General features: G+C 38.8%; 1 protein-coding gene across 1 annotated transcript in view; it reads right to left on the reverse strand.

Moving 5' to 3' along the window:
• CUX1 (cut like homeobox 1) overlaps positions 1 to 13010 on the reverse strand; it is a 657906-nt gene that overhangs the window by 41280 nt on the left and 603616 nt on the right. The window contains exon 19 of the mRNA XM_053706261.1: positions 11195 to 11278. Within this exon, the coding sequence (XP_053562236.1) occupies positions 11195 to 11278 (84 nt within the window). The remainder of the gene's footprint in view (positions 1 to 11194; positions 11279 to 13010) is intronic.

The following is a 13010-nucleotide window of genomic DNA, read 5'->3' on the forward strand; positions in this document are numbered from 1 at the left end:
TATGTAATCGTCCTCAGAAAGCCTCAGAAATAGTGAATAGCTAAAAACTGCTACAGAAGCCATATTTGTAATTTTCCTGTAGATGTACAAAAGCTGGAAAATATCCTGGTTTATTTTCTCTAAAGCAGAAAAGTTAAGAAATTAGCAAAATGTAAATGACAATGATCACACTGATGTGCTAAGCAATCATATTGGATTGCATCACTACACCAAAAATAGTCTCCTCTCTAGCTCATGATATTGATACCCAGCACAGAGTGCAGCTAAACATTTCTGTAAACATAGAATACATGGCCATTTGCAAATATTATTATATTAGTGGAAAAACATTAAAAAAAATTAAATAGTGGAACATTAGCATCAATAGAGTGGATAAAGTAGGTGCTTAAATTTGGATGTGAAGAGCAAAATTGCTAAAATTCAAGAGAAAACTTGCATCCTCCAGATGCCCATAGTTATAAATCATCAACAAACACCAACAATACTTTAACACGCTTGCCAAATAATTCACCACTGTGCATCAAGAATGCAATAAAATATTGCATACTTAAAGACCATGCAAACTGCCCCAACAAGATACTGTACTTATAAACCAATTTCATCATGTTCTAAGATATTCAAAGTCTTCAGTGTAGGGTATATAGTTATGAAACCGTTTGTATAGATATAAACTTCTTCTCTTTATATGGCTATGATACAGAATTGTCTAACATTTGGATATTCATATTAAAGCACATGAGAGTAAGACAACTACATTTTTGCACAGCGTCAGCTCAAAAATCTGGTTTGTCTCCAGCTCTTGAGATAGACACTCCTAACTCCAGTAAAATTAATTCTCACCTTAAAAGGCAGATATTTCTTCCTGAGCTTTCTATTTTTTGGGATCTACAGTGTACTTACAGTATAATGCTTAAGGGTTCCGAATACATCAAAAACGTGTAATACAAGTTCTTTGTCATTAGGACAAAATGATGGAACAATAATATTGGAAATAATATACCAAAAGTTATCCGCCTTCTGACTGAACAAAGAAGATATCTAAATGGCCTTATCTAGAAAAACAGAAAAGTAGAGCCCTGGTTTTGTACACTCTTCTGGCTACAAAAAGAGCAATAAGGAAAAGTGTCTCATAAGTTAACTTTAATTGCAGTTCGTATATTTGTTGAAAAAGAATTATGTTGCAAATCATACAAAACCAAAGTTAAATACCATGAACAAATGGGTTCCTGAAATCGGAACAATTTATTTTCAAAGCCTGGAATAAAGTAAAAATATCAGGTTTAAGAGCAGTGGAAACCAGATGGATAATCCTTTTATGTAAGCTATCTTGGTGAAGCTTGAAGTTTTGCAGAACAGATAGGCAAACCCATTGCAAAGTCTTCAAACCATTTATCCAAAATAACACAAGTAAAAAAAAAACCAATAAGCTTCAAGTGGTTTTACAGACCTGTAACAGGGAATCCTTTCGATAGATAAAAAAATCCTTATTCTACAGAATAAAGGATTGAGTACCCAAGCAATATTTTCAGGTCATGTAGGAAAAACAACTAAGAACTGTAGAGGGTAGCAGTACCAAACTGCATATGGAAAAACATAATTTATGCTTACCTGATAAATTCCTTTCTTCTGTTGTGTGATCAGTCCACGGGTCATCATTACTTCTGGGATATAACTCCTCCCCAACAGGAAATGCAAGAGGATTCACCCAGCAGAGCTGCATATAGCTCCTCCCCTCTACGTCACTCCCAGTCATTCGACCAAGAATCAACGAGAAAGGAGAAACCAAGGGTGAAGTGGTGACTGGAGTATAATTTAAAAATATCTACCTGCCTTAAAAAACAGGGCGGGCCGTGGACTGATCACACAACAGAAGAAAGGAATTTATCAGGTAAGCATAAATTATGTTTTCTTCTGTTATGTGTGATCAGTCCACGGGTCATCATTACTTCTGGGATACCAATACCAAAGCAAAAGTACACGGATGACGGGAGGGATAGGCAGGCTCATTATACAGAAGGAACCACTGCCTGAAGAACCTTTCTCCCAAAAATAGCCTCCGAAGAAGCAAAAGTGTCAAATTTGTAAAATTTGGAAAAAGTATGAAGCGAAGACCAAGTTGCAGCCTTGCAAATCTGTTCAACAGAGGCCTCATTCTTAAAGGCCCAAGCGGAAGCCACAGCTCTAGTAGAATGAGCTGTAATTCTTTCAGGAGGCTGCTGTCCAGCAGTCTCATAGGCTAAACGAATTATGCTACGAAGCCAGAAGGAGAGAGAGGTAGCCGAAGCCTTATGACCTCTCCTCTGACCAGAGTACACGACAAACAGGGAAGACGTTTGTCGAAAATCCTTAGTTGCCTGCAAGTAGAACTTGAGGGCACGAACTACATCCAGATTGTGTAGAAGACGTTCCTTCTTTGAAGAAGGATTCGGGCACAGGGAAGGAACCACGATCTCTTGATTGATGTTCCTGTTAGTGACTACCTTAGGTAAGAACCCAGGTTTAGTACGCAGAACTACCTTATCTGAATGAAAAATCAAATAAGGAGAATCACAATGTAAAGCTGATAACTCAGAGACTCTCCGAGCCGAAGAAATAGCCATTAAAAATAACACTTTCCAAGATAACAACTTTATATCAATGGAATGAAGGGGTTCAAACGGAACTCCTTGTAGAACGTTAAGAACAAGGTTTAAACTCCATGGCGGAGCAACAGTTTTAAACACAGGCTTGATTCTAGCTAAAGCCTGACAAAAGGCCTGGACGTCTGGATTTTCTGACAGACGCCTGTGCAACAAGATGGACAGAGCTGAGATCTGTCCCTTTAATGAACTAGCCGATAAACCCTTTTCTAAACCTTCTTGTAGAAAAGACAATATCCTAGGAATCCTAACCTTACTCCAGGAGTAACCTTTGGATTCGCACCAGTATAGGTATTTACGCCATATCTTATGGTAAATCCTTCTGGTAACAGGCTTCCTAGCCTGTATCAGGGTATCAATAACCGACTCAGAAAAACCACGTTTTGATAAAATCAAGCGTTCAATTTCCAAGCAGTCAGCTTCAGAGAAGTTAGATTTTGATGTTTGAATGGACCCTGTATCAGAAGGTCCTGTCTTAGAGGTAGAGACCAAGGTGGACAGGATGACATGTCCACTAGATCTGCATAACAAAACCTGCGTGGCCATGCAGGCGCTATTAGAATCACTGATGCTCTCTCCTGTTTGATTTTGGCAATCAATCGAGGAAGCAGCGGGAAGGGTGGAAACACATAAGCCATCCCGAAGTTCCAAGGTGCTGTCAAAGCATCTATCAGAACCGCTCCCGGATCCCTGGATCTGGACCCGTAGCGAGGAAGTTTGGCGTTCTGGCGAGACGCCATGAGATCTATCTCTGGTTTGCCCCAACGTCGAAGTATTTGGGCAAAGACCTCCGGATGAAGTTCCCACTCCCCCGGATGAAAAGTCTGGCGACTCAAGAAATCCGCCTCCCAGTTCTCCACTCCCGGGATGTGGATTGCTGACAGGTGGCAAGAGTGAGACTCTGCCCAGCGAATTATCTTTGATACTTCCATCATTGCTAGGGAGCTTCTTGTCCCTCCTTGATGGTTGATGTAAGCTACAGTCGTGATGTTGTCCGACTGAAACCTGATGAACCCCCGAGTTTTTAACTGGGGCCAAGCCAGAAGGGCATTGAGAACTGCTCTCAATTCCAGAATGTTTATTGGTAGGAGACTTTCCTCCTGATTCCATTGTCCCTGAGCCTTCAGAGAATTCCAGACAGCGCCCCAACCTAGAAGGCTGGCGTCTGTTGTTACAATTGTCCAGTCCGGCCTGCTGAATGGCATCCCCCTGGACAGATGTGGCCGAGAAAGCCACCATAGAAGAGAGTTTCTGGTCTCTTGATCCAGATTCAGAGTAGGGGACAAGTCTGAGTAATCCCCATTCCACTGACTCAGCATGCACAATTGCAGCGGTCTGAGATGTAGACGTGCAAAGGGTACTATGTCCATTGCTGCTACCATTAAGCCGATCACCTCCATGCATTGAGCTACTGACGGGAGTTGAATGGAATGAAGGACACGGCATGCATTTAGAAGCTTTGTTAATCTGTCTTCTGTCAGATAAATCTTCATTTCTACAGAATCTATAAGAGTCCCCAAGAATGGAACTCTTGTGAGAGGAAAGAGAGAACTCTTCTTTTCGTTCACTTTCCATCCATGCGACCTTAGAAATGCCAGAACTAACTCTGTATGAGACTTGGCAGTTTGAAAGCTTGAAGCTTGTATCAGAATGTCGTCTAGGTACGGAGCTACCGAAATTCCTTGCGGTCTTAGTACCGCCAGAAGGGCACCCAGAACCTTTGTGAAGATTCTTGGAGCCGTAGCCAATCCGAATGGAAGAGCTACAAACTGGTAATGCCTGTCTAAGAAGGCAAACCTTAGATACCGGTAATGATCTTTGTGAATCGGTATGTGAAGGTAAGCATCCTTTAAATCCACTGTGGTCATGTACTGACCCTTTTGGATCATGGGTAAGATTGTCCGAATAGTTTCCATTTTGAACGATGGAACTCTTAGGAATTTGTTTAGGATCTTTAAATCCAAGATTGGCCTGAAAGTTCCCTCTTTTTTGGGAACCACAAACAGGTTTGAGTAAAACCCTTGTCCTTGTTCCGACCGCGGAACCGGATGGATCACTCCCATTAATAACAGATCTTGTACACAGCGTAGAAACGCTTCTTTCTTTATCTGGTTTGTTGACAACCTTGACAGATGAAATCTCCCTCTTGGGGGAGAGAATTTGAAGTCTAGAAGGTATCCCTGAGATATGATCTCTAGCGCCCAGGGATCCTGAACATCTCTTGCCCAAGCCTGGGCGAAGAGAGAGAGTCTGCCCCCCACTAGATCCGGTCCCGGATCGGGGGCCCTCGATTCATGCTGTCTTAGGGGCAGCAGCAGGTTTCCTGGTCTGCTTGCCCTTGTTCCAGGACTGGTTAGGTTTCCAGCCTTGTCTGTAACGAGCAACGGCTCCTTCCTGTTTTGGTGCAGTGGAAGTTGGTGCTGCTCCTGCTTTGAAATTCCGAAAGGGACGAAAATTAGACTGTCTAGCCTTAGCTTTGGCTTTGTCTTGAGGCAGGGCGTGGCCCTTACCTCCTGTAATGTCAGCGATAATTTCTTTCAAACCGGGCCCAAATAAAGTTTGCCCTTTGAAAGGTATATTAAGTAATTTGGACTTAGAAGTTACATCAGCTGACCAGGATTTTAGCCACAGCGCCCTACGTGCCTGAATGGCGAATCCTGAGTTCTTAGCCGTAAGTTTGGTTAAATGTACTACGGCCTCCGAAATGAATGAATTAGCTAGTTTAAGGACTCTAAGCCTGTCCGTAATGTCGTCCAGCGTAGCTGAACTAAGGTTCTCTTCCAGAGACTCCATCCAAAATGCTGCCGCAGCCGTAATCGGCGCGATGCATGCAAGGGGTTGCAATATAAAACCTTGTTGAACAAACATTTTCTTAAGGTAACCCTCTAATTTTTTATCCATTGGATCTGAAAAAGCACAGCTATCCTCCACCGGGATAGTGGTACGCTTAGCTAAAGTAGAAACTGCTCCCTCCACCTTAGGGACCGTTTGCCATAAGTCCCGTGTGGTGGCGTCTATTGGAAACATCTTTCTAAATATTGGAGGGGGTGAGAACGGCACACCGGGTCTATCCCACTCCTTATTAACAATTTCAGTTAGTCTCTTAGGTATAGGAAAAACGTCAGTACTCGCCGGTACCGCAAAGTATTTATCCAACCTACACAATTTCTCTGGTATTGCAACAGTGTTACAATCATTAAGAGCCGCTAAAACCTCCCCTAGTAATACACGGAGGTTCTCCAATTTAAATTTAAAATTTGAAATATCTGAATCCAATCTGTTTGGATCAGAACCGTCACCCACAGAATGAAGCTCTCCGTCCTCATGCTCTGCAAGCTGTGACGCAGTATCAGACATGGCTCTAGTATTATCAGTGCACTCTGTTCTCACCCCAGAGTGATCACGCTTGCCCCTTAGTTCTGGTAATTTAGCCAAAACTTCAGTCATAACAGTAGCCATATCTTGTAATGTTATATGTAATGGCCGCCCAGATGTACTAGGCGTCACAATCACACACCCCACCCGGGCGGGAGATGCAGGTACTGACACGTGAGGCGAGTTAGTCGGCATAACTCTCCCCTCGCTGTTTGGTGAAATTTGTTCAATTTGTACAGATTGGCTTTTATTTAAAGTAGCATCAATACAGTTAGTACATAAATTTCTATTGGGCTCCACCTTGGCATTGGAACAAATGACACAGGTATCTTCCTCTGAATCAGACATGTTTAACACACTAGCAAATAAACTTGCAACTTGGATACAATCTTATTTAACAAAAACGTACTGTGCCTCAAAGAAGCACTAAACGATTAAATGACAGTTGAAATAATGAACTGAAAAACTGTTATAGCATCAATCCTTGAAAACAACACAACTTTTAGCAAAGGTTTGTTCCCATTAGTAAAGTAACAATAATTAAATTTGAAACGTAAAAATTACAGAGCAACGTTTTTAATCACAGTCAATATATAAGTCTCACAGCTCTGCTGAGAGAATCTACCTCCCTTCAAAGAAGTTTGAAGACCCCTGAGTTCTGTTAGAGATGAACCGGATCATGCAGGAAATACAAGAGTAACTGACTGGAAATTTTTGATGCGTAGCAAAGAGCGCCAAAAAACGGCCCCTCCCCCTCACACACAGCAGTGAGAGAGAAACGAAACTGTCACAATTAAAACAAGCAACTGCCAAGTGGAAAAATAATGCCCAAACATTTATTCACTCAGTACCTCAGAAAATGCAAACGATTCTACATTCCAGCAAAAACGTTTAGCATAATAAATACCTATTAAAAGGTTTAATGTACTTTTTACAGAGTAATTCCAGTGAAGTACCATTCCCGGAATACTGAAGTGTAGAGTATACATACATGTTATTATAACGGTATGGCAGGATTTTCTCATCAATTCCATTCAGAAAATAAAAACTGCTACATACCTCAATGCAGATTCATCTGCCCGCTGTCCCCTGATCTGAAGCTTTTACCTCCCTCAGATGGCCGAGAAACAGCAATATGATCTTAACTACTCCGGTTAAAATCATAGTAAAAACTCTGGTAGATTCTTCTTCAAACTCTGCCAGAGAGGCAATAACACGCTCCGGTGCTATTGTAAAATAACAAACTTTTGATTGAAGTTATAAAAACTAAGTATAATCACCATAGTCCTCTCACACATCCTATCTAGTCGTTGGGTGCAAGAGAATGACTGGGAGTGACGTAGAGGGGAGGAGCTATATGCAGCTCTGCTGGGTGAATCCTCTTGCATTTCCTGTTGGGGAGGAGTTATATCCCAGAAGTAATGATGACCCGTGGACTGATCACACATAACAGAAGAAACAGTTCTTTCCTGGCTAGGCTTAAGCCAAAAGAATAGTTTTATCATTATTGCACTTGATATTTTCATCTCTTGAAGCAGAACAATAGAAGGAAAGTCATATGCAAGTCTTAGATTTCAAAGTATCACCATTGTATATTCTCTAAAAGCATAAGGATCACTGCATATGAGACAATTGTTCATAATATATACTTCTGGGCTTCCCACATTTCCATTAAATTTCCAGAAAAAAAAAAGTTCATACGAAGAGACCATTCTCACAGAAAATAGCATGGAAACATAGGAATCTGTTTCCTGTTTCTGGAGGACTGGAATATGAATAGCTGAGATTGCTCCCCAGGTAGACCTCATTCCTATCAAGGATTCCAAAAACATTCTATTTGCAGACCAAGTAAGAGGTAGACAATTACTACCATGATGTCCTAATTTTGACATTATTCCAGATAAGTTGCAGAAGAGCCTTTTAGTGTGACATAAATGGTAGAGTAAATACAACTGCTGTAACCAGTTTCATCTGGGGTTTTACAAATAAAATTAATTATTTGGTGTACACAACCATATATATATATTGAATAATATATATATATATATATATATATATATATATATATATTAATAACATTTACAGATATCCTGACAACATGGATCATTTGAAAAATTACTTAGAGGATTTGATCTTGCTGTATTAATAAGATCAGCTGCAAAGGACTCTGTGAAACTATCCAAATGGACAACTTTCAGAGGTGAAATTATAAAACAAATGGTGAGAAGCCATATACTTTTGACTTTCCCAAATCTCTTCATGGTTTTGGAAACATCCAAGTTTCAAAGAAAAAAAGTATCAACATACTGTATTTCTATCTGTGACTCCTAAAAATTAAACTGTACTTTTACAAAAAAATACGTAGTTTATATTTTTAGCAATACTGAACTGTGAGAGTCTGACAGCAATAATAATGTTTTTACAAGGGTCTAGATAAATAACCAAAGAAATCACTTGTAATCTGATTGTTGCTAGAGTAGAGGACATTAAGAAAGACACGTGGAGATGTTGCTAATGTAGAAGCTACAGCACGTGTAAGGAACTTGGAATTATCTGCATGGATGGTAACATAGAGATAGTTCACCTTTAGCAATGTGGTGGTCATGAAACACAAAGATAGTTCACCTTTAGCTGTGTGGTGGTCATGAAACACAAAGATAGTTCACCTTTAGCTGTGTGGTGGTCATGAAACATAAAGACAGTTCACCTTTTGCTATGTGGTGGTCATGAAACATAAAGATAGTTCACCTTTAGCTGTGTGGTGGTCATGAAACATAAAAACAGTTCACGTTTTGCTATGTGGTGGTCATGAAACATAAATATAGTTCACCTTTAGCTATGTGGTGGTCATGAAACATAATGATAGTTCACCTTTAGCTATGTGGTGGTCATGAAACATAATGATAGTTCAGCTCTAGCTAAGTGGTGGTCATGAAACATAACGATAGTTCAGCTCTAGCTAAGTGGTGGTCATGAAACATAATGATAGTTCACCTTTAGCTATGTGGTGGTCATGAAACATAAAGATAGTTCACCTTTAGATGTGTGGTGGTCATGAAACATAAAGACAGTTCACCTTTAGCTGTGTGGTGGTCATGAAACATAAAGATAGTTCAGCTCTAGCTAAGTGGTGGTCATGAAACATAAAGATAGTTCACCTTTAGCTATGTGGTGGTCATGAAACATAAAGATAGTTCACCTTTAGATGTGTGGTGGTCATGAAACATAAAGACAGTTCACCTTTAGCTGTGTGGTGGTCATGAAACATAAAGATAGTTCACCTTTAGCTATGTGGTGGTCATGAAACATAAAGATAGTTCAGCTCTAGCTAAGTGGTGGTCATTAAACATAAAGATAGCTCACCTTTAGCTATGTGGTGGTCATGAAACATAAAGATAGTTCACCTTTAGCTATGTGGTGGTCATGAAACATAAAGATAGTTCACCTTTAGCTATGTGGTGGTCATGAAACATAAAGATAGTTCACCTTTAGCTATGTGGTGGTCATAAAACATAATGATAGTTCATGTTTAGCTATGTGGTGGTCATGAAACAGAAAGATAGTTCATGTTTAGCTATGTGGTGGTCATGAAACATAAAGATAGTTCACCTTTAGCTGTGTGGTGGTCATGAAACATAAAGATAGTTCATGTTTAGCTATGTGGTGGTCATGAAACATAAAGACAGTTCACCTTTAGCTATGTGGTGGTCATGAAACATAAAGATAGTTCAGCTCTAGCTAAGTGGTGGTCATGAAACATAAAGATAGTTCACCTTTAGCTATGTGGTGGTCATGAAACATAAAGATAGTTCACCTTTTGCTATGTGGTGGTCATGAAACATAAAGATAGTTCACCTTTTGCTATGTGGTGGTCATGAAACATAAAGATAGTTCACCTTTAGCTATGTGGTGGTCATGAAACATAAAGATAGTTCATGTTTAGCTATGTGGTGGTCATGAAACATAAAGATAGTTCACCTTTAACTATGTGGTGGTCATGAAACATAAAGATAGTTCACCTTTAACTATGTGGTGGTCATGAAACATAAAGATAGTTCACCTTTAACTATGTGGTGGTCATGAAACATAAAGATAGTTCACCTTTAACTATGTGGTGGTCATGAAACATAAAGATAGTTCACCTTTAGCTATGTGGTGGTCATGAAACATAAAGATAGTTCATGTTTAACTATGTGGTGGTCATGAAACATAAAGATAGTTCACCTTTAACTATGTGGTGGTCATGAAACATAAAGATAGTTCACCTTTAGCTATGTGGTGGTCATGAAACATAAAGATAGTTCATGTTTAGCTATGTGGTGGTCATGAAACATAAAGATAGTTCAGCTCTAGCTATGTGGTGGTCATGAAACATAAAGATAGTTCATGTTTAGCTATGTGGTGGTCATGAAACATAAAGATAGTTCAGCTCTAGCTATGTGGTGGTCATGAAACATAAAGATAGTTCATGTTTAGCTATGTGGTGGTCGTGAACTCTATAAATTAGGAGATACTTTTTCAGCCTCTTTAAGCATGACATGAACGTTTAGTAAGTGCCTAACAATGTGTCAAAATTACTGAACAGATTTACATAACCTGTTCAAGGTTTGCAGTGAAAACCAACCAAATTAATATAATATATTTTTCAGGAAATTGTAAAATTGCATTTATACTGAGCCTGCTTGTATCAATTTTCTAGCTTACTCAAAATCATTCAATTTAGTCAGAATATTTAGGGACATCACACAGCTAACTATATGTCACAGCACAAAATATGCATATCGTACTAGGTATTTTTCTTTAAACTTCCTTTAGCATATTAAATGGAAATCAGCAAGAAAAAAATTCTGCAAATGTTAAAATACCAAAACAAATGTGTTAATTCACTTTTTTTTGTTTATGTAGGCAAAGGCAATAATGTAAGCATTCATGTTATAAATTAATCAGATAGGCATTTTCTCAGTTAGGAAGGCCTGTTCATTGTGTCCTATGTATGTTGAATGCGTGAGCACACAGTAAAATAGAATGTGCACAAGTTTTTAGTGCATTTAATGGTGCTAAGTTAGTACAAGCAGATTCTTGCTATACCTAAATGGTTAGTCACTTTTTATCAGCTAAAATGCTTAAGTGCAATTAATTCATTATTATATTAAAATTCTGTTATTTAGTTATAATCATACCTTCTTGCTAAATGAAGCAAATGGATCAAGGCGTTCCTCATACTGGGATGAGTAGCGAAGCTCTGTGTCATCACTTTTTCCACCCTGTAACAAATTGTGAAAAGATAATAAGCATTGAAACAAAATGATTATAAATAAAGTGAAAATATACAATAAGTATATACAAGTGGTATTTTCTTCATAGTTGGTTAAAGGAACATTAAGTTCAAAATATTTCTATAATGCGTAAGAAAGAGCAACATTAAACGTAATCATTGTTTTTCCATTAAAAAAAGTCAAAGGAACATTAGAATATACATTTAATGTAGTTAAGGGGTGCACAGTGCAAATACTCTGCATAAAATAACTCCATTATTAACAGTGGTCACATTCGCTAGATTACGAGTTTTGCATTATGAGCGGTGCGGTGCTTACTTGCAAGTTAATACCACCGCTCACTTCCCTACAGGGCTGGTATTACAGGTTTATAAAAAACCGGCGTTAACAGGCAAGAAGTGAGCATAGAGCAAAATTGAGCTCCATACCGCACTCCAATACCAGCGCTGCTGAAAGCTGCTGTGAGCTGGTTTTACATGCTTGTGCACGATTTCCCCATAGACATCAATGGGGAGAGCCAGCTGAAAAAAAAGCAGCGTAAAGCTCAGTAACGCAGCCCAATTGATTCCTATGGGGAAACTAAATTTATGTTTACACCTAATACCCTAACATAAACCCTGAGTCTAAACACCCCTAATCTTACACGTATTAACCCCTAATCTGTCGCCCCCAACATCGCCGACACCTACTTTATACTTAGTAACCCCTAATCTGCCGCTCTCCGGACATTGCCGGCACTATAATAAACATATTAACCCCTAAACCTCCGCACTCCCGCCTTGCAAACACTAGTTAAATATTATTAACCCCTAATCTGCCGCCCCTAACATCACCGCCACCTACTTACATTTATTAACCCCTAACCTGCCGCCCCCAACGTCGCCGCAACTATACTAAATTTATTAACCGCTAAACCTAAGTCTAACCCTAACACCCCCTAACTTAAAAATAATTAAAATAAATCTAAATAAAAATTACTATCATTACCTAAATAATTCCTATTTAAAACTAAATACCTGTAAAATAAACCCTAAGCTAGCTACAATATAACTAATAGTTACATTGTATCTAGTTTAGGGTTTATTTTTATTTTACAGAAAAGTTTGTATTTATTTTAACTAGGTAGAATAGTTACTAAATAGTTATTAACTATTTACTAACTACCTAGATAAAATAAATACAAATTTACCTTTAAAATAAAACCATTACACTACAATTAAATCAATTACCTAAATTACAAAAAAAATAAAACAGTAAATTACACAAAATAAAAAAAGAAATTATCAGATATTTAAACTAATTACACCTAATCTAATAGCCCTATCAAAATAAAAAAGCCCCCCCAAAATAAAAAAACCCTAGCCTAAACTAAACTACCAATAGCCCTTAAAAAGGGCCTTTTGCAGGGCATTGCCCCAAAGAAATCAGCTCTTTTACATGTAAAAAAATACAAACACCCCCCCAACAGTAAAACCCACCACCCACACAACCAACCCCTAAATAAAATCCTAACTAAAAAAACCTAATCTCCCCATTGCCCTGAAAAGGGCATTTGGATGGGCATTGCCCTTAAAAGGGCATTTAGCTATTTTTCAAGTGCCCAAACCCTAATCTAAAAATAAAACCCACCCAATAAACCCTTAAAAAAACCTTACACTAACCCCCGAAGATTCACTTACAGTTTTGAAGACCAGACATCCATCCTCAACGAAGCCGGGAG

Source organism: Bombina bombina, chromosome 3, assembly GCF_027579735.1.
Source record: "Bombina bombina isolate aBomBom1 chromosome 3, aBomBom1.pri, whole genome shotgun sequence".
Classification (NCBI taxonomy): domain Eukaryota; kingdom Metazoa; phylum Chordata; class Amphibia; order Anura; family Bombinatoridae; genus Bombina; species Bombina bombina.